Raw genomic sequence first — 27,656 nt, 5'->3', positions numbered from 1 at the left:
TGTGATCTCTCATACTGTCAGTTGTTTGAACCAGTCTTGCCAACAACAAGAGATACACACACAAAAAAAAAAAATGGAGCAATATCTAGTGTTTTCTCATTTTCAACGTTATGGAAAAAAAGAGCATTCTTAATTGGAACCTTGGCAATGTCTGTCTTTTTTATTCTGCAGAAATGCTGAAGGAATTGAACCAACAGCGCAAAGCGAAAGACTTTACAGATCTGAAAATTATTGTTGAAGGCAGAGAGTTTGAAGTCCATCAAAATATTCTAGCTTCCTGCAGCTTGTATTTCAAGGACCTGATTAAAAGGTTTGCCTCCCTCCCAGCTGTGATCTGGTCTGTTCTTTCGTAGGGCGCATATATGTGGCTTTTTTTTTTTTTCTTGGTTTTTTTTTTTTCCTCCTGTTTCTTGCAGGTCTGCGAAGACTGAATCTTCTGTCACAGAAGCCAGCAGCCATTCTTTCCAGTTCTCTTGAATGTATTTTAAAACAAAGCACGCACAAACAATATTTTGTAACGTGTTATTACTCCTGCGGAGCAATTATCTGTAATCTAACCCCCCTTTTTTATTTTATTTTTTTACTTTTATTCATTTATTTTCTGTTTGTTTGTTCTATATCCACTGCCCCTTTTTAGCCCCGTTAAAATTCGATCCTTTAATTAGCTAAGAAAGTAAAACTTCTTTAGCACCGAAAGGGGTTAAATGTGACCGAATTAAGTCAGACCAGTCACTGGTGTCAAGAATTTTGGATGGCGGGACCTTAAGGAGTTCACAAAATGCTGCAGTGATTACATTCGCAACATACTGATAGGATAAGGCACCACAGCATATTATTCAGCCAGGTCCACATAACCATATCCATTTCTAGTTAACATCACAATGATCTGAAGGCAACGGGGTCCACAGATAAAGCACAGAACAGTATCTTCTGTAAATAAAGAGAAAAAGTCCATGCAATTGTACAATGCTGGTCAACATGACGTATCATAGGTCCCTGGCTAATTGTCTATGTAGCCAATTTAGGAGATTAATCAGTCATCAGTAATTTAGAGCAAAGCTTTATGGCAGTCTGTACACATCAACTTAATTGTCTTTTAGCAAAAGTACAGATAGCATCAGAAATCAATGGCATTCTTTGTAATTAAATGTAATTTCTGCCTAACCCGTAGAAAGTATTGTTCCAATTTGTAGAGGAACTTCATCTAGATAAATTTCATCATCTCCAGCTAGCAGAGTCTTGCGGGTTTTTTTCCTTTCTCATCTCATCGCTATTGACGATTCGTTATTAATAGGACATGCAATCACTTTTTTTTTTTCCCCCATCACATTGATTTTTCCATTTGTGTTCCTCATGTACCTGAATCAGGATGACGACATTTTTATAATTAGCGTGATAGAGTAGCAGAGTCAGGGTGGCGGTGGGGACTGGGGCTACGGATAATGCTTGTTTTATCTCACTTGTCAACAAATTAACCCCTTTATGCATTCTTTGCCTTGCAGTGCGTCAACGGGCAAAGTCAAACATCGGAACAGTGTTCGATGAAGACACCTTTACCTTGCTTGCTACCTAACAAATGAATTAAATATGTGTTGGCTAAAATATTAAGACTAACAATATAGCGGTCATATTTTGTTTCAGGCTATTGATGCAACTGCTCCTTTTATGATATATTCTGCGTTTTATTTCCTGGTTTTGAAAAAAGTTTTGAACGTCTTTCACTCTTCTGATATGTTGGTGCAGAATGCTGTAATTTGCCATCTGTAGGCAGGGTGGACTACAGATTATATTTTATGGCCATTGTTTGTTGCAATGTTAGCAGCCAGCTAGTTGGGTTTTGCCCTGGAGAATGTATAACAGCTCGATGTGGGAGATATGTGCATTTTTTCCCTTTTTGTAGCAATGTATTTATTTACCTTCATACCCACATCACCTGTTTTTACTTGATGACCAAGGCTGTCACGTATTCTGCTATAGAAATGTCAGGTTGGCCAGGAGTAAGTCTTTCACTTAAAAATGTGTAAAAGCAGCATTTCTTTCTTTACCCACGTAGGGCCTTTGATATCAATAACACAGACACCAATTTAATAGTCCATGAAATGTTGTTAACCAGAGGGGTGGTCTTATGCGTTTAACTACACTGTTCTTTTACCATATCAGGGAGAATAAAGGACTGTTGCTTTCCCACTTTTGAGAGTGAAGAATCTTGTTGTATAAGTTTTCCAGGTGGTAGTGGAATGACCATCTTAATCTGTGTTTCTGTGAATACGTACCCATTGTTTTTGCCACAGCTATTTTTTGCATTTTAGTACCTTGCAGACCAGTTGAGTTATCACAAAAATAGACATTGCACCAGGTGGAGGTTTATACATTAGTTGTTTTATTCTGTCTCCTTTATAGGCACCTGTGACATCTCTGCCTATATGAGCATGGGCCTGACCCTTACCGTATGGTAAGGCTCACTGCATGTGCATTGTTGTCAATATAAAATATGTATACTCGAGAAATTGTAAAATTTGTTGTGGATGCTGGTTATGGCAAAAAGTATCTAGACCTGAGGATGACATTCTATTTTTCAGGCAGGGTAGGTTATGGCTCCCCCACATCGTTCCACTATAGGCTCCACCTCCATATGATGCCCATATTATTGCTGATACCTCCTTCTTTGGCACAAGGAAGTGAGGGATCTACATTCTAAAACATAACAGCTATGCAAACGTTTACAAAAGCATCTAGGTGCAATTTGGACGTTTGTTGAAAGTGGACATAGGTCTGACCCCATTTCTGTTCATACTTTCTTGTTCCTATGTGATAGGTTCATCTTCAAGTTATTACAAATGATATTTGTCCTTTTTCCTCACTTAAAAAATTAGAAAACTCTTTTCGTCATGCTGATTGATAGAAAATATTTAAAAGATCCCTAACTGCACCCAACCAATTCAACTCACTAAAGTTGTCTGGATGCAGTGGCCCTATAATTTTAACCCTGAAACGTAGAACATTGCACTTTTGCAGAAACCAAAATGTCTACGTTGCAGGGTTAATCACAACTCTAGTGGCTGTCTAGAAGACAGGTGCTTCTCCGACAAACACCAAGTGAAACTTGGTCATGTGACCAAATACTTCTCATAGTAACGCATTGAATTTAATGCTTTCCTATGAGAAGCATTTGATTGGATGTGCATGCAGCACTTGACACGTATGTGCATCAGTCCCGATAGCTCCTCAATGAGGATTATTGGATTGGACCATCAGCTAGAGATTGACACCTGCTGGATGATGTCACCGGATGCGGAATGGGCAGTAGCACCACCGAGGTAGTGTCAGAGAAAAAGAGAGGCAAAACATTTGTTAAACAATTTTGATTGCAGTTGGGTGAGCTCTAATCTAATTATGAAGTAGGGCACTACAGCGTTTGGAATACAGGATTATGTTCCTAATGCTATAGTGTACCTTTAACTTTGCAGAGATCATCGTAGACATTTCTCTTGATCCTCTGTCAACCTATAGAAATATTTATCTGTTGGAAGATCGTCATTGGAGCTGAAGTCTTGAGCTGGTAGAGGTTCTTACCTTTGTTTACTTGCATTCCATTTATGTGCTTATTTTCGTTGCTGACTTATCCTGTGTTGCCTTTTCCACATTCAGCTTTAGTATTCAGAGCAAACTCTTATAGCTCTTATCTCTTCTAAGTACAGAGGCTACTTATTTAGCAGATAATAGCAATGGATGGAGCCCTCTAGCCCTTTTCTGTAAAAATGTGTTCCTGCTTCTCTGTGTTTATGCTTCGAAATTCAATTTATTTTATCACTTAGTGCAAGAAATTCATCAAAGTTTTCTCCCCTCTGTGCTACGGACTGCTGCCAAGTTCTAGAATATACTGTACGATTTTATTTAACTGATGGTTAACTCTGCCTCTGCTACGGAAAGAAGGTGGAAGACACATAAGGGTCAAGCCGTGGAAATGCAGATTGATAACCCTCTCAGAGCTGGGTAATTATCATGTTGTAAGTAAAGTCTAGACATCAGTCCTGAAGGAGTTAAAAATGTTATAACAAAAATGTTATTTGAGGGTGAAAATCCACTAATCCATTTTCAAAAAATATTTACTAGAAATTTTAAGGCATTTAAATAATGCTCATTACTCTCTTGTTTACAAGCAAGTAATAAGAATAATTTTTATAATCTATAATCTTAATAGATATAGAACAATTTAGATAGAGAGATAGATATAATACACTGCTGAATTAAGCAAAATCAACCATATGTGTCACAGTGCAAAGAGAGCAATTCTAGGGCAATGTGCTAAATTTGAAGCAATGGATGGAAAGATTCCATTGGCTACTTTTTGTGATTGTCCCACATTTATGTTGACGAATGGGTCCTCCTTTTCTGCTACTTCCTGCTAAGGTGTAACATGCCCATATTTTCTTTTCCACATGTATGGGATTTCCATAACTCTTTCAGAACTTCTACTTGTAATGGTTTTTAGTTTTGATAGTGTAAATCGAGTCCAGTTTCAGTAGTCGAAACCCTGAGGGGAGTTTCTTGAATTTCATCCTCTCTGATACCCTTTTATAGCCCTTTCATGGTGGGTGATATAGTAAGACTGTCCTAATATATGTTATTTGCCTTCCCCCTCGTCTCAAATTTTAAAAATATTAGCGTCAAATACTTTATGTCAATGGTCCCCAACACAGTCCCTTTGGACCACCAATGTCCCAGGTTTTGAAAGTAGCTTAATTTGAATTAAAAAGGGAAATACACATATCCTGGACTGTTGATGGTCCATGAGGACTGGGTTGGGGACCATGGCTTTGCATGACTTTGATTGAGTTGCTAGCCTATCCTTAAAGAAATATGAAAAAAGTGCTTCATTGCTTCTGTACATTGATGGGTATGTATACTCATTATACTCATTTGCCTATGTATAACATATTTCTTCTTTCTATGTTAAGTCTCTGAAACTGCTGTCAATTTATCACTTCTATGCTCATCTTTGCATATATATATATATATATATATATATATATATATATATAGAGAGAGAGAGAGAGAGAGAGAGAGAGAGAGAGAGAGTGGATGGTGGATGATAGCTTTAAAAGCACATTCATTATTTAACTTAAATTAGCAGTTAGTGATCAAAAATCAATGCTTTTATAAAAAAATTGTGATCATAAAGTACACTCCAGTCACACTAAAGATAAAAAGATTATTCTACTATAATAATATTAAATAAATAAATACATGAAAAGAGAGTTGTTTGGGGGAATATCAATGCACTCCAGCCTCCGTGATCTGACATAAAATACAATTTAAAATAGTCAAATGTCTGGTAAAGTTACTGACTGAGTTAATCTATGTATTCTTTGTTTTGAGTTTGTTTTTATATCCCTTTGAACATGCAAACTAGACTTTGAAAAGCATTCTAGTGCATCTAAAAGAAGTGGCGGCCATTTTGTGGCCATTTTGTAAATTCTCTGCATACACAAATACGGCAAACTACAGGGTTATAAAATGGAAGGAGAGGCGGACAAGAATTAACAAATTATTGAACACAAAAGTTATTCTTTACTGAATAATTGGAACCTTAGACTTAAATGTTTCCCATGTGTTTTTTTCTAAGTTAAAGGGATCATTTAAGCAACAAAACACTTTAACTTAATGAAGCAGTTTTAGTTTATTGAACATGCCGCTGAATTTTAACTGCTCAAATCTATGCTATTTAGGAATAAAATCACTTTTGATTCTGTTTATGCAGCTCTCGCCACACCTCCTGCGGCTGTTACTCACATAGCCTGCATGAAAAAATGATTTAATTTGCAATCAGATCTTATAGCACAGTGTGTTCATTTTAGAAGTTTTGTCCTGCTCTGTGATCGAACTTTAATCATACACAGGAGACTCACGCAGGGTCTAGAGCTGGAGATAATATATTCTCAAATTAGCACATTGTGCATATTTTAACATTAGATCTCTAAGGAACTGTGTAGGGAGACTGTGTAGGTCACATGAAGGAAGGTGTGACTGGGGCTACATAAACAAAGTGTTTTAACTCCCAAATGGAAGAAAATTTAGCAGTGAGACTTCAAGGGCATGATATATACACCAAAACTGTTTAATTAAGCTATAGTTTTTTTTTGTGTGTTTATAGTATCCCTTTAAGACAAGTGATATCACATATATGCAAGGTTCTACCAATGAAATATTCTGGTACCATCACTGTCTGTTATATTGGGTAATCTGTTATGACCTTTGAGAAATAAACTATGCACCAAGAAGAAAATAGGGTCATTCTTTTAATGTCAAAATTGTATTAAAAATTGATATCTGTCCTGTTCTGCAGACATTATTTATAGGCCCCAGCACATTCATTTCTCAATGTTTATTTTATGAAAAGGCAAATAGTATTTGAAATGAAAGAAGGGGGCTTGTGTGTTCTTTTATTTTTTTTTAACTTAAAACTCCCTGTTCACATTTTCTGTGAAGTTATCACTTCAAACACGGTGAGAGGAATTTAGCAGCAAACTCGACCATGTTTCATTTAGCTTAAATTGTTTGTCAAGCAATTTTAAATAAATGAAAATACTCTTTTTTTTTTTTTTTCTTTTTTTGTTTAACATTTACTTTCAAGAAAGGGCAAAACAGCTGTGAATCAGAAGACAAAAAAGTAGTGTAACACGACAAACTATAATTGGAAACAAAAAATGAAAATGATGCTGGTATATCTCCCTCCCACAAACCCAGACGCCATGTCAGCTTGATTGTGGGTTGACAATAAATGAGGGCTCTCATTGACACCATGTTCTTTCCCCAAAAATAGGGATCTGTCACATCTTTGAAATGTATAGCACTCAATAAAATATTGAAAATTCCCTTTAATTTGTGATAACCATTTTTTTTTTCATGAGATGCTCCATTGTCTTTTAGATTTATATTAAAGATTTAGCAAATAGCATCTTAATTTAGTTCAGACAATTTAAAGCCAGGGCCATAATTGCAAATGAAGAGAAGAAATAGAAACATTGTTTAATGTCTCCTCTTCTCTAAATGTTTTCTCTATGCTGACTGCCAGGTGTAAAGAATAGAGCATATAACAATGATTGTCAGGAAGTTAAAATGGAGGCGCCCAGTTTCAGGATAAAGAGGTGTTGATTTCTACATTTAATTTTATTTTTCTCACCTGGCAAATTCATGTTTGCCAGATACAGGGATAAGTTAACATAATCTTAAAAATCCTGAGAAGTGAGCGTTTCCCTTTAAGTGCTCTGTGGGATGGCATGTTAATTAAATGCGTCGGATCCTATTAATATTCTGTCGTTGGAGCCCACTGATTTCCAACAGTGCTCTGTGGGATGGCATGTTAATAAAATGCGTTGTATCCTATTAATAATCTTTCGTTGGAGCCCACTGATTTCCACCAGTGCTCTGTGGGATGGAATGTTAATAAAATGCGTCGGATCCTATTAATATTCTGTCGTTAGAGCCCACTGATTTCCTCCAGTCTTGCCATTGGTTCCCTCAAAACACATGCACATTGTATAACAAGTATATATCCACGTAGTTATAGAGTTCACACCAAGTATAGTCATTTTGTGAACAGTGAAGTGTTTTCCCTACACATTTTTTTTATATTTGCCAGTTACGTAACCAGCTGATTAGTGGCTGCTATTTCTCTGCCAAAATTACAATTTGATCTAATTTTATGGCTTTGGTGCTACATAGCATCTTCAAAGTAATTAGTAAGTCTTCAGGTCAAATGTTTTCCATAAACAATGGATTATATATAATTGCTTAAAACAACATAATTATTGCAAATTATTTTTTTAGCAGAAGGAATGTGATAAAGAATTCTAAACGCTTTGCATTAGTAGAATTTACAAGTGATGTTGCAAATTGTTAATTTACGGCTTTAAAGTCTATGTCACTTAAATGTAGAAGATGCAAGGACAGCAATAAAAACAAATAGGGATAGTGTTCTCTAATAGTAAATTGGTACATAACATAGAGAACTTAAACAGCAAAGTCCAAAAATATATGTAGGTACAAACTCCCCAAAAAATCTACGTGCTCTTTTGCAAGTTTACAGTTTGTCTTTTATAAAAAAAATAAAAAAAATAAATAGAATATATACATTTGTAAACTCAGCAAAATCTATAAACCAAACAAGCCTTGAAGATAAAAATAAATAAATCTATAAACATATATTTAGCCGTCATTTTGTTGTAAGGTCTGGGTTGTTTGCATAGAGCTGGAATATAAATTTTGACAGTTTTAGCTGTTAAGAACAGTATTCTGCTCGTCACATTTTTTGAACAACTGTCACGATTAAAAAATACATGTCCGCCTCTTCGACATTTACCGAAATTCTTTCAGATAGTAAAGATGCTAGCATTAGAGACAGCAATTTGTGTAGAACCCTTTTAGTGAGAAAAATATCTTCAAATATCTTCTCCTCTAGGGGAAGAGTAAATTCTATAAAGTACGTCTTCCCGTATCCGCTTGCTGGGTTTACTGTATTTCCAATGAACTATGACCCCCTTTAAAAGCTAGATGCTTATCCAAAAACAGAATAATGCATTTAGGATTGTTGATATAAAACACGCAGACGTTTCAAGTTGCAATCAAAATATAACACTAGCAAGTGGATCACACTGCTTCCTGGATGCAGTGTTTTAAAAAGAAATCTACAATTCAGCTCTATAATGTTTTATACAAAGCATTACGCTTTTTGGAAGCCGCCCATGAATTACCATAATAACCATTGGAAATAATAATATAAAGCATAGATCCATTTTCATGTCACTGCATTACTGTAGTCGTGGATTCTCTTTGGATCATGATTGTTTAATATTTATGATTTGTTTGGATTTTCTGTGGCTCGGAATATTATATTACATAAAGCCGGGTCATTCCTAGCATGCTGTAGATAATTCATAAAAAAAAACAAAAAACAAAAAAACGGAAAATAATGAAATGGAAAAATACTGAAAATGTGTTTGTTTTTTTTTGTTTTTTTTAAATCTCCAGCTTAGGGAAATTTTGTGGAGTAATATATTACTCAATGGATTGAGCTATTCACATATAATCTACATTTATCATCAGGTAAATTCCAAGCACAGTAGCTGCCTATCCTTTTTTTAATATTGTGTGTTCCTGACCCTGTTTCTCTGAATTCTATTTCTTATATCTTGACATGCGCATCGTCGTCCCTCATGGCATATTCCTGATGTTACCCAAATAACTTAATTAAAGAAATACAGACACAATAATTTTTGGGCAAAATTATTCCACGGCTTTATTAAGATATAAATTAATTTAATAAGGTCATTGTCAACAAACATTTAATATGACATCACCCCCAGCCACCATTTAACATATCTATACCCCCAGACAATGACCCAAACAAAATTAACAGTAATACATCCATACAACCATATAACTTTCATATAAATAACATAAACCATTATCACAGCTACCAAGGCCATCCATTTCCAACTGTAGGGGCATACCAAGAAACCCCTACACCCCCAGATTCGGAGCTACGGACAAGCTCAAACCTACCAAACCAAATCCAAACATAAGTATTCCTCCTGAACTATCCCACCTATCAAAGCCAACCTACCCCCCAATTATCCTATCCATCCCCCGCCGCCTTAAACCAAAAGAGAGAGCAAACCAAACATTCCATTGACAATTCCAATCCAATAGGGCGGGTGGATGGGACAGCTACAAGAAGGTAAGAATTTACATTTAAAATGGATCCCAACTTAAAATGTCCGTTATTTATATAAAGATTCCTTAGGACACACCCCTTATTTGAAATCCTCCAATCACACAACCCCTTTCTCTATATGCCTGCCTTCTAGCTCTGTCAGGGCCCATTCCACCTAGCTTTGCTGTTCCATGGGCGTCATTACTAATCATGGCACCTATAGACAAACCACTTGGTGACATTACACTGAACATCCCCTTGTTTAGAGGTGCACTAGACTACTTGCCCAACTGTCTGAGGTATCTTTTGCATAATTGAAATACTTGGGTGAGATAATAATGCTTTCAGGGTAATTTCACTCCTGTACTTTCAGGAATGAAACTACTGATGCATGCTCAACCACCTAGCCCTTAAGCACTGATTAAGCAAGGTTGATGGGCCTTGTACAGCATTCTCACTGAAAACAATGGCAAAGCTGGTATAGGCTGAGAGTTATTTGATACTTCCTGGTTTCAGCACAGCCTGCAAACTTTTATATACATTTTTAGGCATAATTGTTTGTTGCATTTTCTGTATGAAAATGAATATATCTCCATACTTGAGTATGCCTTTTATTATAAGAAAAATAAGTGTGATTTAAAGAAAAAAAAATCATAACTAAAAATACAATCGTTGCTACATATTTCACATTCCACGTAATTACCTAAGTTCAGCTTCATTTACAATTATAAAACCTAGGAAAGTAAAAATATGAAAAAAAATCATAAATGCAAAATATAAAAAAAAAGTAAAGTAAACAAAATATGTGTTATACGCTAAGCCACAAATTAAAGGGAGACTATAGTCACCTGAACAACTTTAGCTTAATGAAGCAGTTTTGGTGTATAGAACATGCCCCTGCAGCCTCACTGCTCAATCCTCTGCCATTTAGGAGTTAAATCCCTTTGTTTATGAACCCTAGTCACACCTCCCTGCATGTGACTTGCACAGCCTTCCATAAACACTTCCTGTAAAGAGAGCCCTATTTAGGCTTTCTTTATTGCAAGTTCTGTTTAATTAAGATTTTCTTATCCCCTGCTATGTTAATAGCTTGCTAGACCCTGCAAGAGCCTCCTGTATGTGATTAAAGTTCAATTTAGAGATTGAGATTGACAATTATTTAAGGTAAATTACATCTGTTTGAAAGTAAAACCAGTTTTTTTTTTCCATGCAGGCTCTGTCAATCATAGCCAGGGGAGGTGTGGCTAGGGCTACATAAACAGAAACAAAGTGATTTAACTCCTAAATGACAGTGAATTGAGCAGTGAAATTGCAGGGGAATGATCTATACACTAAAACGGCTTTATTTAGCTAAAGTAATTTAGGTGACTATAGTGTCCCTTTAATACAAACTTTCTTCCCTGTAGATTAAGATCCATCAATTGAAGAACTATATAGAGAAAGATATATAAGGGGGGTTGTGCTTGTGCCATGTCATGACAGACGCACAGTCGGATTTACCGGCATATACGCTAACCTTACCCTGAACCCATTAAGACACGGACACAGGTTATACTGCTGGAAATATTAGTCCCCCCTGCTTGCTTGCTGTCACTCAACTTCCCTTGGCTGTTATGCCTACCTCCTGGCTCTGACAAGGCCCACTCCCCTAGCAGCTGTGCTGATCCCTGGGCTACATTATTGACAGTTTTGTGATGTCTGTTTTAGCTCACTGCAACATTGTCAATCCCTGTTACATTATTTATGGAGTATATATTTGTATCCAGAGATACAGATAGAAATTATTGTACAGCTAATGGTTGGCTTGTATCTGCTCACAACGTTTAGCAGGAGTTGATCTAGAAACCCTTATGAAAGATTGATAACACATTGATTTTTCATGATGAGCCATAACTTGTCTTGGCTTAACCCACTGAATTCAGAAATATTGTTGATTTAACTTTCTGAACTATATAAGGAATACCTACTAAAACTGCTTATTCTAGCTTGCCGTGGGTCATTTGTGTTCATCTAGGTGTTAGCTAAAATACCACACAGAATGTGTTGAAGGTCACAGCTCTAGACCTATTGAACTTGAACATTTGACCTTGACACTGTTAATGCCTTCTATTCTAGATCTTAAAGCCCAGCCATTCCAATATGCAAATTAATAACATGTACAGATCTATAAATTGCATAGTAAATTGTAAATACTTCCACCAGTGTGAACAAATGTCAAAGTGTTTCTTTAACTCCTAAAAATAAACTGCTTGTGCTAAACAATGCCACCCACCTATTGTGTGGGTCTTCTATATTGGTAATGTTATTTTCTCTCGCTAACTTAAACCTTTTAGTGCCAGTGTGCAACACATTAAATTAGGTTCACAAAGGCTTTATTAATGTTAAGATACTTAGTTACAGCAATACAATAAGGAATTTGGTGTAGATGCGAGACTCGCAGGTCTCAAAGCAGTTGAGGGAGACTGCAATAATACATGCAAAGTTTCAAATGCAGTGTTTAAAAAAAAAAAAGCAATAACCGTAGAGTTATAGAGGTTTTGGAGCCTATGAACTATTTCTAAGCATATAGGAAGAGCGCGTAAGCCCCATTGGCACCGGCCGCGTGCAGACCCCATTGAACAAATAATTCACCAGTGATCCACGGTAGCCGAGTGGGTCCGGGCTGGCAGGGGTCTCCCAAAACACAGCGAACACCTCTGATTAGTCAGCCTCGGGAGTGTACATATGTGGGTGTCAGGAGCTAGTGTGGTGAAGTTGTGGTGTGAGGCATAGGCTGTGGTTGGAGGTGTTATGAGTGCTTGTGCGTGTGTCCATGCTGGTTTTATGATATCCTATGTCACTACTAAGTGGGTTTCTCGGGGGTTAGTCCATTAGTTCACCTGTATCAGGTAGTGTGACCCAACCACCGGGATCACCCTATGCTGACCAGGTCTGTCCAGATCAGCTCCCGTAGGGCCAGCTTTGTGAGGTTCACAAGACTTTATGAAGGTTTAGACACTAAACTATAACATCATAACAGTGCAGTAGGTGCAAATGTGGGACTCGCAGGTCTCAGAGCAAGTGAGCAGTAATACAAGTGAGGTTTCATATTCAGCGTTTCAGAGAAATATGGGCAGTAACAATAAAGAAATGTGGAGGCGTCAGAGCCCATCAGCCATGTTTGAATGAGTAAAATGTGCATGTAAACCCCACAGGAGCCGACCGGGTGCAGAGCGAGTTCTCACCGGAGGACCACGGTTGTCATCCGGCAAGGGTCCTCACGGATATATCTAACATATCTGATTGATCAGCCGCACGAGTGTGTTTGTGCGGGTGATATGGTCGTGTGGATATCATGAAACATATTTCATTAAATGTGCAAACATACTGAGAAACCAGTAAATGCCCTGATACCCACCTGCCATACATTATAATATATTCTAAAAGCAAAGCATTCTGGGACAGAGCAGAGAGGATGCTGGGTGAGGTACAGGTTAGCTTAGAACTTTACTGCAACATTCTATTGTTACCATCTTGGAGTTGAATAGGAAATAGCCAGTTTATATTTCATGTATCAGCCACTGGATACATTTACTAACCAGGGCAAACAATATGAATTAATTATTGATTAACAGGGAGAATTATAAATGAAATTATTTGCAGATTATTCTTCACACGAGTCTCTTTAAGATATGATTGATATAGTTTCTGTTTTTTTCTTGACATTTAGAAAACCTTTTTTTGTTTCTCCATTTTGTTTTTGTCAGTAAATCCCAAACAAATGTGTTGTTTTTGTGATTAAGTGGGATTGCCATGCGTGGTATTTGCAGACTGTGCTTAACAGAGCAGGGTCACATTTAGCAACAGAACGTACGTAATTGACAAAACAGCAAAGTAGGGATCGGTCATTGTTTATGCAGTTTTCAGCAAATAGACATTTTGGAGAACATGTTGGGTATTAACCTCTTTTTCATTTTAATGTTTGCTTCAATTCATGTTTGGTTATGTTAGTTTGTAGTTAGTTTTGCATATTTCTCAAATTTCACAGCCCTTTCTGATGCTCATCTTGCAGAGATACATACGTATACGCTGGGGCTCCAATCATTCACAAGTAACAGCTTAATGCTGGAAGGAAGTTAGGGAGGAATATAAGAATCTATTCCATTTTGGGAATCAGAATAAACTACCTCAGCCACAAGCACCTAAATATATGTAAAACAGCCTAATAATGTAATCTCTTTGTGAAAGAGCTCCAACAAAATGGTGTAATCTCCCAATCACATATCTCCAATCAGTTGCCATGAGGCGTATGATAGGATGCTCGCACAGGTTGCACACAGTTTGATCAACTAATTTGCAAAATGTGAACTTTCTGTGTTATGTTTTCGTGCAATCCCCCTTCGCCCCCCCCCCCCCCTTTTTTTTTTAAATACTTTTACTCGGATATAAAGACCACATACGATCACTGGTTAGATTTTTCCGATTGTAGAGACTCTTCTCATTTTGACATTTAAATAAAAGCAAAACATGAAGCCTATAAGATATATGAAGAATCAGAATTACAAAATCTGCACTAAAAAAATTGGTACCCTCTCTGTTTGCTACTTTCAAGGACGTTTCATAAGAAGATAAAATGATTTCGTTATTGAAATGAGTTGTTTGTAGTACAAGTTGATCAAAATGTTTTGATACCTGTCAGATATTTAATGCTGCTTGGATTCTGCTCACGTAGTTGGCCATTTAAACCTGACAATTGCTTCCTGGAAATTCAATTAGAATTCTTTGCATTTCTTTGGAGCAGATGTCTAGTAAAAACCATTCAGGAAAACAAACTCTTGAAACGTTATAATAGAGAGAATTTTATATTTTCCATTAAAGGCCAGAATTTAAAAATGATCATTGTTTGGTCATAAGCATTATTTTTACTGGACTTTCTAGATTAAAGATAAAGACATCAGCTTAATGATAAACTGTGGGGCCAATGTTGTTAAGCTATGTGTTAGCATTGTCATATTATTGATCTCTAATGACTGTGAAAAACTATAGTTGCATTGTCCTTTTGCTGGTGGTAGTAACATTTGCCTAACTGCATTTCCCGTAAACCTCTGTATCCAGAGACTAGCAGCATACGTCTGTGTTTGATTAAATCAAATTAGAGTTTTCTGATTAGCTATGCCAATTTCTGGTCTGCGTAGCACTTACTACAAAAATAAACTGTAAAGACGAGTATATTTTTAAAAATGTTATCTTTTTTTTTTCATATTTTCTTAATTCTCAGATGTAGCTATTGTTTAACCCCTTAAGGACCAAACTTCTGGAATAAAAGGGAATCATGACATGTCACACATGTCATGTGTCCTTAAGGGGTTAAAATGTGCAATTGAGTTCTCAATAAACCCCCTCCGAGCCTAGTAAATAAAGTTTGTTGCATGACCATGCAACTAACTCCGTAGAGTAATGTAACATATTATTCTAAAATATCAGTGAAATGCGAGACTTGACCTCAAAAATCAGTTCATCACCTGCAAATGTTTAGCTTCATATACAATTGTCTATAATTAATCCTGCACCATGAATTATAGTACCGAAAAGTTTCCATTGTTGATGAATGCTAAATAAAAAAAGGAAGTACCGTATATACTCGAGTATAAGCCGAGTTTTTTAGCACATTTTTTGTGCTAAAAAAACCCAACTCGGCTTATACTCGAGTCAATAGTCTGTATTATGGCAATTTGCATTGTAATGTCTTTTTGGGGATTTTATTATTATTATTATTTTTTTTTTTTTTTAGAAATTAATTATTTTAGAGCATGCTTCCATTACCAACTATTACAATGCTCGTAGCCTTTGCTTCTAACATTTGTATAGACCATACCAAAGGTGTGCACTGCTGATAGGACGTCGGGCCAGGGTTTTCCATTAGATCTGACAGCAATTAATTTGTTAAGCAGGTGCCATCTGTCATATTTAGATGTTTGCTGCCAATCCAGAGATCTTAAGGGGCATTGGCCTGGAAACAGTGTACATAGTAAATAACTAAATATATTTAAAAAATTTCCCCCCACTTAGTAGTATGTGTAAATAGAGTGGAGAGAATGAGCATGCTACAGATATGTCTCTTCCGCTGACAGTGTGCATTTTATTGCAACAAAATATCAAGGCAGATTGAAGTAGACCGTATCACTAAAGCATTTAAGGGACACTTTAATCACCATAAGAACATACATTGCTTGCATAGTTTAGGGTTTAGTGTAGTCGTTTCGTCCTTCACACAGTTCTTACAAAATGCAATGATATGCTTCACCATGGCCTTGATTACTGCAACCTGCTTCTCAGTGATCTTACTTGTTCCCAACTTGCCCTGTTACAATGTGGCAGCGAGGCTTATCTTCCTTTCTGCCCACACCTGCCCCCTCTGACAATTCCAACACTGGCTCAATGTAAAATTCTGGTACTTGCTTACACATCTGTACATAATGCTGCTCCTAACAATATATCCTACTCTTACTTCTTGTATCACTTTAACTCTCTATCTCTCTAGAAGGTAAGCTCATTGAGCAGGGCCCTCAACACCCTCTGTTCCTGTGTGTCCAACTCGTCTGGTTACAAATACTTGTCTGTTAGTCTACCCATTGTACAGTGCTACTGAATTTGTTGACACGTTTTAAAATAATGCTTCTATTTGTTCGATTATTATTTTGATTACTATTTTTGGCATGTAGGAATATGATAGGGTGAACTTAATGGGACTGATGTCTATGTCCTACTTCCTCCTAAATGACTACGTTATATTCCAGGCTCCTAGCACAGATAACTGGTAACAAGCTGTAACAGGTCCACATGTGAAAATAAAACACAAAAAAGGCCTTTTACATTTTCTCCTCATTATTGCATGTACAAAAAAAAAACCCCAGCTTGTTATTAGAAGAAAATTGATTTGAGCAAAGTGTTGATTATCTAATTCTCAGTTCCGCATGCTTCATTTTCCTGGACATTATAGGCTTCACTGGCAGAACTTCACTTATAAATAGGTGCATCTTGATTATTTATTTATTTATTTATTTAAAAGAGAGAGTGTGATTTAGTGGTTTTGATTATAGAATTATTTGGATAAAATCGATCTTCAGTCGAAAAAAAAATGTCTTAAATGGATCTGTCTTCCATTAGGACAATGTGCCACAATACAGAATTGGATTATATAGATCACTCTGGAATTTGTTTTGATATTATTCCATAATTATTAACCTTTTGCATGTCATGACTGTGGCACCGATGTGGTTATGATTATTGATTAGCATTTGATGTTATAACTAAATTATGTAATGATGTATATCTCATCAGAGTTTGGTAATATGTAAAATGGTACAAATTTATTATAATGGAGGTCTGCCTAAACAATAATTTATAAATGTATTCTGTCATCTGTAAATATATGTATATGTCATTGTATCGATCGATCTGTCTATCTATCTATCTGTCTATCTATCTGTCTGTCTATCTATCAATCTATCCGTATTTCTGCTTGTAGATTTTTATATCTGTACGATGTTTGTACTTCTGTCTGTCTGTATATCTATCTACCTTTCTATACTCTTATTTATTTATAATATATCCAGAAGTTTATGCATCCTTTACATGTATATAAAATACTATTATTGGGTATTGGGTATACAACTAAATATCAATGATAAACCAACAACATACCAACTATTTTCATAAAGTTAAAATAAATATTTTCGAATAAACAAAATAGAGAATGTGTGGTCTTGAGAAAGGTCATGCTGAAAACGTATCATAGCAACTCTAATTTTAACATCTTCTAATATGTTCAAAATGGCTGTTTCTGAAACCAGTCAGCGAATATTCAGTGCTATTGGGCTTTTTATAATTAATAAAGTAATCCCTGAATGCTGAACTGTTGGTGGCTCATCGTGGGAATTTGAGAAATACAAACAGAGTTATTTACTAAAGTGTGAATTATCAACAAAGCACATTTCTAATTTTAGGGCAAAACAGTTTAACCGTAAGGTTTCTCTGTTTCGTTCTAAAATTTGAAAGTCAACCCTGTTTTTCACTATACTGTGAATTATGAGAGAATGACAAGAGCATTGCCAATTTTTGACCATAGCAGATAATCTAGAAAACTCTCTAAATTATCTGCTTTTCCAGGCTTACAATTTGTAAATTTCTGTCACATTTCTACAATTCACAGCTTAATAAACCCAAGAAAAGTGAATTGCCAACATCCTTCAAGCTTTGGTTAGACTTCAATCTCCAGCAACCTTAGCTGTCCCCCTTATTGTTGTTGAATTGCGACATGCATCGTCACTGGCTGTCAGGTTGATGAGAGTTACAATGTTCAAAATGGCCGCCGCCTTTTAGAGTTTGCATGCAAGTGCTCAAAGCCTACACATGCTCTGTGCAGGAAACCATTGTCTAATAGTTGCTGTTCAATTTAATACACAGAAATATTTTATTTTGTTTATTTTAAAATAACATGTTCCTTTTTCTCCCTCCTTCTCTCATTACCAAATTACCTTATTTATTTATTTCTTACTATTTTAGGTGCCTCTAGTTTTGCAGCGTCACCTGACTATCATAAACTTTGACCTGAGGCTCACTAGCTCACAAACCACTAATTCACACTTCCAAATGCAGGAGATATCTTTGATTCCCCAAAATACTTTAGCACTTTATACAGGAAGACAGTCTTAAGAACTCCAAAAGGGATGGCTGCTGGCTTCCTGTGGCAGAAATTGATAACCCTTCTTTTTTTCCCTCCCCTCTTTTCTTTTGCTTTAAACCATTTTGTCTGTCGATCTTGTCTTGTATTCGGTTTTCAAAGCAGTGTCACTGAGGTCTTCCTTTTAGTGCCTGAAGGGAACAATATATTTTTAGAACAAAACATTTTTTTTTTTTTTTATTATTATTAAAAAAATATAACCTTGAAAAAAGATCAAATAGTCTGATAAAAGGACAGCTTTTATATTTTGTCATGTTATATCAGAGCCTGTTTAAAGATCACAGGTCAGAACAAGTCACGGCTGCAAAGAAAAAGCTAAAACTATATTGCTTTTTCTTCTCGAACCATCTTAAGCTGCCAATTTTCTTTATGTTTCAGGAACCCAAAAGTGCCCCCTATCACTTATTCGCAGCGAGTTTCATTGATGTGCAGTCTTTTGTTTTATACTATTTTCCTCCTTAACCTGTAACTTTTACACGAATTCTAGCAAACTTTACATTTAGTGAATACTTTTGTATAGTAAAAAAAAATAAAATTGTAAAGATAAAGTAGATTTTTAGGTTTTAATCTCAAAAATGAATGCAGTACATTCTTGCTCTTATTTGTCTAACCGTTTTATAACATTAATGAATCTTGAAGAATGCCCATTGCTGTCCAGTAATTAAAACACTAAATTGCAGACTATTTGTGTATTTCAGAATGTCTCTCTCAACTTTTTTTAGATCCATAGTTGTTGTTTTTTTTTTGTTTTGTTTTTTGTAGTAAACAAATTCTGTATTTTTATTAAAATCTATTGTTTCCCTTTGAAAACTAACATTGTATCCCATTTCCATTAACACTGCTTCATATTCCTTTTTGTTTGCAACCTAATTCCGTGCATGAGAATTCAGACTTAATGGCAATAAATCCAAGGTCTTGTTTTTACGTTATGTGATATGTATATATCTGTTTTATTTTTAATTTTTATTTCCGTGGAATGATTTTAAAGACCCTTCTCTTTCAGATCCTGTTTAAAGATGAGTTTTGTTTTAATATAACAATATTCTTCAAACTACATTTAAAAAAAATGAAAGGGGTTAATGAAGTGTGAGTTGTTTTTCTTTCGCGCATGTTAAGTGCTGCTTTTGAGAAGATACCGAATGCCCTCTAAGAATGTCATTGTCTGATATTGCCAGGTCATCGAAGGACTCTGCTAAATGTGGAGAGAAATTGGAGTTGGCAATGTCCAACATTAATGCAGAAGTCTTGGAGCTGCTTTTGGACTTTGTTTATACAGGTTCCCTCATAATAGATTCAGCAAATGCAAAAATTCTCCTTGAGGCAGCCAACAAGTTTCAATTCCATACTTTCTGTAAAGTCTGCGTATCATTTCTCGGTAAGAGATGCTTTTTTTTAACATTGAATCTATTCTGTTGAAGTTGAAATAAAACTCAAAAATGCATGCTGTGCCATTAACATGTGTACTTCTTTTTTCAAATTTACTGTCTTTAGATCGTGTTTCTTTTATGTGTTTGTTCTATTTTTATTTATTTTTTTGTGGTAAAAAATAATTTTGCTTGATCTATTATACTTTCCTGGACATATCACTTGTGTGTACTGATGGGTCATTTATGAAACATAGAAACATAGAATGTGACGGCAGATTAGAACCATTCGGCCCATCTAGTCTGCCCAATTTTCTAAATACTTTCATTAGTCCCTGGCCTTATCTTATAGTTAGGATAGCCTTATGCCTATCCCACGCATGCTTAAACTCCTTTACTGTGTTAACCTCTACCACTTCAGCTGGAAGGCTATCCCATGCATCCACTACCCTCTCAGTAAAGTAATACTTCCTGATATTATTTTTAAACCTTTGTCCCTCTAATTTACTTGTTGTGGTAGTTTTTCTTCTTTTAAATATAGTCTCCTCTTTTACTGCGTTGATTCCCTTTATGTATTTAAATCAAGGAAATTAAAAAATAAAATAATTTGAGGAATCCTGCTGCCTTGGTTAGTTAAGTTCTCTCCCCTAATATATGACTACTGCGTACTGCAGAGAGAGTAGCACTTTTCATGTACGGCCTATCAATATAAGTTGAGGAAACCAGAACAGGGTGGTTCTGGCAATCCCCAGCGTTGACAAAAAGTTTACAATCCACTTAGAATGAACTTGCTTCATTAGCCATCCATACTTTTAATATATGGAAACCAAGTGTCCTATGTTTTATGCAGAGGAAGCAGTTCAATTAAACTATCTGTCATGACAGGCCATATTGATAAAATATAGTTTTGTTAAATTATCCGCAATATAAAATCTTTTAAGAATTTTTAGGACTCAATTATAGAAATGGCTACATCTTTGATTATATAAATAAATGTGACATTTGTTGTTGTTTTTTTTTTGTTAGAGGTTATGTTTCATATTTTAACAAAAAAATATATATACACGGTATATGTTATTGTCATATATCTATATATATGTGTGTAAATGTCTGATAAAACGTAATGGATCAAATGGTGAGAATCTGTATGTGTGTAAATAAGAAGAGTTGATAAGTCAGTGTACAACAATTTTAGCCAAATAACAGGTAAATATGTCAGTTTCTTTCTTAATTTTATTCTATACATTGTTTGAATCTCAAGGCTGCAGCAAGGTAATCTCAGCTTTTCATCCTGCATCTTGTTAAGTAGTACTTAGAAAGAAAATCATAACTTTTACATACAGGACGTAAAAATGATAAAACATTTAATATGTCTTTACTAATAAAGAATATTATAATAATCTATGTATGCAGGATGTATAGCAAAATCCAAACAAGTGTTTTTTTTTTACCCAAGGACAACACCTAGTTAGATCAGATTAAATGTTATTATCACTGTACAATGCGCATACAACACATGAAACATAGTTGGCCTCTAAACAGAACGCAGCAACAATTAATAAAACATACTATTAGAAAAATGTACTCTCAGTGTAAGCTTTTTACAATCCATACTAAATACCATAATTCCCCTAGTACGTGAGAAATGCACTCCTTCTTCATTGGTACAAATGTTAGGCCTAATAACACATTGACATTATATAATAGTGCCAGCATATACAGATTCAAGGAAAAAATCTCAGGCACTTACTGCGATAAGTTAAACAGCTTTAATGGAAACCACAACGTTTCAACCCGTACCCAGGTCTTTATCAGGCACTCACTGTGATAAGTTAAACAGCTTTAATGGAAACCACAACGTTTCAACCCGTACCCAGGTCTTTATCAGGCACTTACTGCGATAAGTTAAACAGCTTTAATGGAAACCACAACGTTTCAACCCGTACCCAGGTCTTTATCAGGCACTCACTGTGATAAGTTAAACAGCTTTAACCCCTTAAGGACACATGACATGTGTGACATGTCATGATTCCCTTTTATTCCAGAAGGTTGGTCCTTAAGGGGTTAATGGAAACCACAACGTTTCGACCTGCACGCAGGACTTTATCAAGCTTGATAAAGACCTGGGTACAGGTCGAAACGTTGCGGTTTCCATTAAAGCTGTTTAACTTATCACAGTGAGATCCTGAGATTTGTTCCTTGATATATGTTCTGTGGGATATGCTGACCCATACTCAATCAGCACCCTGTGATTTCTATGATTGAGTGCAACCCTCTTTTCTCTTTTGGTACCATATACAGATTGAACATACAACCCATTTCCCCAAAGAAAGTAAAACATTATATTCCCTAAAACCACTATATCTGTGCAAAAAGTGTGCCAACGGCCATGCAGTTAATGCATGTAGTGCACATAAAATCCTTAATCCTTAACAATATATCTTTATCATGTAACATAAAGTGCTTAATGAGAGCCCAAAGGCCACACGCATAAACTGCAAAGTATAAAAACACCATATATATATATAAAGTGCAAATAAATAAGCGCATATGGTAAGAGCATAATGTAAGTACATAAAATGCAAATACTAAATGTGAACACATAATCATGTGCATAAAAGGGCAAAACACAATCACATCAACATAGTATACCTAGCATTGTGGTTTCTGTGGCTTCTGATTGAGCTGTGGTTTGACTCCAGCTAGAAGGGTTTTGTTTTGTTTTAATAAATAAATCACTTTTTGGGGTAACTTTAGGTCAAAATAATAATAAATAACTGGCACTAATGAATTCGCCAATTCACCCCAGTGACTCAGGGAGATATCTCTCTATTCACTAAAAGCAAGTGTGTTTCAAAATCCCCACTGCGTGTGACTCCGACTGCTTGGCTTAGTCAACATCAAATAGCCGAGTCGGGAAATAATGGATTTTAAAAAATATATATATTTTAAAGTTCAAAATAATCTATGCCCCATACTAAATTTATTAAACTTAAAGGGACACTATAGTCACCCAGACCACTTCAGCTGAATGAAGTGGTCTGGGTGCCAGGTCCCTCTAGGGTTATCCCTTCCTGATGTAAACATAGCAGTTTCAGAGAAACTGCTATGTATACATTTGAGGTTAAGCCAGCCTCTAGTGGCTGTCTTCTAGACAGCCACTAGAGGCGCATCTGCGACGCTGGAGGCATATTATGCCTCAATCACACAGAGCGTCCGTATGAAAGCATTGAAAAATGCTTTCCTACGGACACTTTGAACGCGCGCGGGGCAGTGCCTCGCATGCGCATTCTGCTCCTGTGACGGTGAACGAGGATGCTGACGTGGGCGGGGGAGGAGAGTTAAGGGAGCCAGGCGCTGGAATTAGGTGAGCTACTGAATGGGGTTTTAACCCCTTCAGCGCCACGGGAGGGGGACCCTGAGGGTGGGGGCACGCTCAGGGTACTATAGTGTCAGGAAAACCGATTTGTTTTCCTGACACTATAGTGTCCCTTTAACCCCTTAAGAACCAAACTTCTGGAATAAAAGGGAATCATGACATGTCACACATGTCATGTGTCCTTAAGGGGTTAAAGAGCGTCAGCGTATTCCGCAATACAATGTAACAGAACTTATTGAGAAAAAGATGCATATAGATTCTTATGTTTGTTTGTAACTAATAATGTCTAATTGATTGACTTGTGTTTGTGTAGAAAAACAACTGACGGCAAACAACTGCCTGGGAATTCTAGCAATGGCGGAAGCCATGCAGTGCGTAGAACTCTGCAGTATGTCCAAGGCATACGCACTACAGAATTTTCCAGAGGTGGCGAATCAGGACGAGATCCTGAACATATCCAGAGAAGATTTTGTTTCCTACATTTCGAATGATAGCCTGAATACAAAAGCCGAAGAGTTGGTGTATGAAACTGTAATAAAGTGGATAAAGAAGGACCCAACAAACAGAGCTAAGGTAGGAATGAAATACAGCTATACTGATTGTAATGTTAAATTCATGAATGAAAGTCAAACTACATTTCTTATTTATTGTCAATTACTGAATGTGCCAAATGGGCCATACCTTTTGATTGGTGATCTGCTATCTCCCTTAATTTAATTATTGTTTTAAAAATATTATATTTGGTGACAAACTGTGGGTTATTTGGCACAGTGAGGAAACATCTGGATAAAGAGGGTCAGAATCTTCAGAAAAATATCGAATTTTATCTCAAAAACTATTCTCTGTGACTTTTATATTCTACCAAGAAATGGTTCCTTTTTATGTAATTGTATGTTTTATTTAATATATATATATATATATATATATATATATATATATATATATATATATATATATATATAAACGCTGTATAAATGGCTGCACGGTCTTTAAAGGACCACTCTAGTGCCAGGAAAGCATACTCGTTTTCCTGGCACTAGAGTGCCCTGAGGGTGCCCCCACCCTCAGGGACCCCCTCCCGCCCGGCTCTGGAAAGGGGAAAGGGGTAAAAACTTACCTTTTTCCAGCGCTGGGCGGGGAGCTCTCCTCCTCCTCTCCGCCTCCGTTCCTCCCCGTCGGCTGAATGCGCACGCGCGGCAACAGCTGCGCGCGCATTCAGCCGGTCACATAGGAAAGCATTCATAATGCTTTCCTATGGACGCTTGCGTGCTCTCACTGTGATTTTCACAGTGAGAATCACGCAAGCGCCTCTAGCGGCTGTCAGTGAGACAGCCACTAGAGGAAATAGGGGAAGGCTTAACTAATTGATAAACATAGCAGTTTCTCTGAAACTGCTATGTTTATAAAAAAATTAGTTAACCCTAGCTGGACCTGGCACCCAGACCACTTCATTAAGCTGAAGTGGTCTGGGTGCCTAGAGTGGTCCTTTAAGTAAAATCTAACTTTTATTCCAACATTTTTAAAAGCAGGATCAACGTTTCAGTCCCTGTTGGGGACTTTCTTCAGGATCATATCAATAGATAATTATGATCCTGAAGAAAGTCCCCACAACAGTAACTGAAACATTGATCCTGCTTTGAACAATTTTGGAATAAAAGTTATATTTTACTTAAAGACCGTGAGTGCAGCCGTTCATACAGCATTTGGATATTGGAGCCCTGGTATTGCACCCGGCCACTTTACTTCTCTGCTGCCTGAGTGCAAGGCTTTCCAGCCTTTTAATATATATACTTACCAAAAAAAATCTAGATAGTACTCGCACTCAATCACACATAAGGTACAGGTATCTGGGTAACCCCAAAATCCTATAATACAAAAATACCAAAGGATTTTCCACAGCCGCTTTCCACAGACCCCTGGAACTATTTTCGCCTGAAGACTTTACAATTCCCGGTCGGTCCCCAGCGGCACTTAGCCGCGATTCCATGGAACTATTTTTGGCATAGGACCATGCGAGCGGTCGGTCAAATTAGGACTTCCAGGAAAATCCTGAACCCCTGAACCGATCTGGGTGATTTTTGAATATGTTGGTCACCCAGAACGAGGCTATCAGGGGATGTAACTTTTAGGGTTTTTTATGTAATTTTAAGGTACTTTTGGGGTGTTTGGGAAATGTGTGTTTTTTGTGCCTGGAGATAATTGAGTTTAATACAGTGCTTGACTCAATTATCTCCCAGGCACAGAGGATAGATTATCTTGTTTTGTGTGGGAGTGTCCTGGACCTGAGAGCCAATGTAATTGTGGGTGCTTTTACTGTAGTCTACTCTCAGGTACAGGGGAGAGTGCCCTTTGGCATGGGGACCTGCATATAAGGCCATTTGTGGCTGCCAATAAGCATATTCCAGCTTGTACTCCCAGAACTATGTGTCGTCTGGTTACCGGGAGGGAAAGGGCTATTCTTTAATCACTGTTCCAGTGTGGAGGATTCAACAGGGAAAGTCCTTGTAGGGACTAGAGCTCCCAGGACCGAGTGTCGTCCAGTTCCTGGAGGTAGATATGGGGAGCATTTGAAAAGTGATTAGAATGTGAAGTAGTTAAAGTACAGTTTGAGCAGGGGGGAGGTTAATGTTTGTGATATTTAGGTATCTATTGCAGATGAAAATGGTTGAGATTCAAACCATTTTTATACATTGAACATTTTTAGTCAGTGTGACGGATTGCCTGGTCACCTTTAATAACGAAAGCCAGACTCTAGTCACCTCCTCAATTCAGAGCCATCAACATGTATTCTTAAGGCTATTATTGTTAGGTGCTTGGAAGTAATTCAATTATATTGTGCTAAGTCAGCTGTGTCCAAGACACCAAGGTGCTCCATTTGTGCAATGCATTGTTGTTCGTAATGACACCCCCGTTTGGGAATGGTTGTATATAGACCTGTGTGTTTTACAGTAAATATAGATCTGTTTTACCCTTTATCAAGCATGGCTGATGTTTGGGAAGAGCTATACCGTATATACTCGAGTATAAGCCGAGTTTTTCAACACATTTTTTGTGCTGAAAAACCCCAACTCGGCTTATACTCGAGTCAACAGTCTGTATTATGGCAATTTGCATTGGCATAATACAGACAGGCGCTGTCAGAGCTGTAACTTACCTCTCCTGCAGCTCCTGTCAGCTCTCTCCTCCTCCGCGCCGTCCGTTCAGCACCTCGGTCAGCTCCCAGTGTAAATCTCGCGAGAGCCGTGGCTCTAGCGAGACTTACAGTGGGAGCTGACAGAAGAGCTGACCGGACGGCGCGGAGGAGGAGAGAGCTGACAGGAACTGCAGGAAAGGTAAGTTACAGCTCTGCCAGCCCCCTCTCCCCCCCACTGAACTACCAATTCCACTGGACCACCAGGGAAGGAGAGCCCCCCTCCCTGCCATATATCAAGCAGGGAGGGGGGACAAAAACACAAAATATATAATAATAATAATAATAATAATAATAATTAAATTAAATAATAAAATAATAATAAGAAATAATAATAAAAAAATGTACATAGTTACATAGTTACATAGCTGAAAAGAGACTTGCGTCCATCAAGTTCAGCCTTCCTCACATATGTTTTTTGCTGTTGATCAGAAAGAAGGCAAAAATAACCCAGTTTGAAGCACTAACAATTTTGCAACAAGCTAGGAAAAAAATTCCTTCTTGACCCCAGAATGGCAGTCAGATTTATCCTTGGATCAAGCAGTTATTACCCTACATTGAAAGATTATATCCTTGAATATTCTGTTTTTGCAAGTATGCATCTAGTAGCTGTTTGAACATCGGTATGGACTCTGATAAAACCACTTCTTCAGGCAGAGAATTCCCCATCCTGTTCTTACAGTAAAAAAACCTTTCCTTTGCCTTAGACGAAATCTTCTTTCTTCTAGTCTAAACGCATGACCTCGTGTCCTATGTAAAGTCCGGTTTGTGAATAGATTTCCACACAATGGTTTGTATTGGCCTCGAATGTATTTGTATAATGTTATCATATCCCCTCTCAGGCGACGTTTTTCTAAACTAAATAGGTTTAAATTTGTTAACCTTTCTTCATAGCTGATATGTTCCATTCCTTTTATTAATTTTGTAGCCCGCCTCTGCACTTTTTCTAGTGCCATAAAATCCTTCTTTAGAACAGGTGCCCAAAATTGCACAGCATATTCAATGTGTGGTCTTACCAGTGATTTATAAAGAGGCAAAATGATATTCACGTCCCTTTTTCATGCATGACAATACCCTACTGGCCTTGGCCACTGCTGATTGACATTACACATTGTTGCATAGTTTGTTGTCTATAACAATTCCCAAGTCCTTTTCGTGTGTTGTTATCCCTAATTCGCTTCCATTAAGGGTATACGTTGCTTGTGTATTCTTTACGCCGAAGTGCATAACTTTGCATTTTTCAACATTAAATTTCATCTGCCATTTGAGTGCCCAGTCCTCCAGTC

At 36.9% G+C, this 27,656-nt stretch overlaps 1 protein-coding gene across 1 annotated transcript in view; it reads left to right on the top strand.

The window, feature by feature from the left end:
• The window catches only part of KLHL29 (kelch like family member 29), an 830,662-nt gene that overhangs the window by 634,910 nt on the left and 168,096 nt on the right, over positions 1-27,656 (top strand). Inside the window, exons 7-9 of the mRNA XM_063440860.1 lie at positions 172-310; positions 19,613-19,812; positions 23,494-23,753. Coding sequence (XP_063296930.1) covers positions 172-310; positions 19,613-19,812; positions 23,494-23,753 — 599 coding nt within the window. The remainder of the gene's footprint in view (positions 1-171; positions 311-19,612; positions 19,813-23,493; positions 23,754-27,656) is intronic.

Source organism: Pelobates fuscus, chromosome 2, assembly GCF_036172605.1.
Source record: "Pelobates fuscus isolate aPelFus1 chromosome 2, aPelFus1.pri, whole genome shotgun sequence".
Taxonomy (NCBI): domain Eukaryota; kingdom Metazoa; phylum Chordata; class Amphibia; order Anura; family Pelobatidae; genus Pelobates; species Pelobates fuscus.
This window is presented reverse-complemented; position numbering and strand designations above follow the sequence as displayed.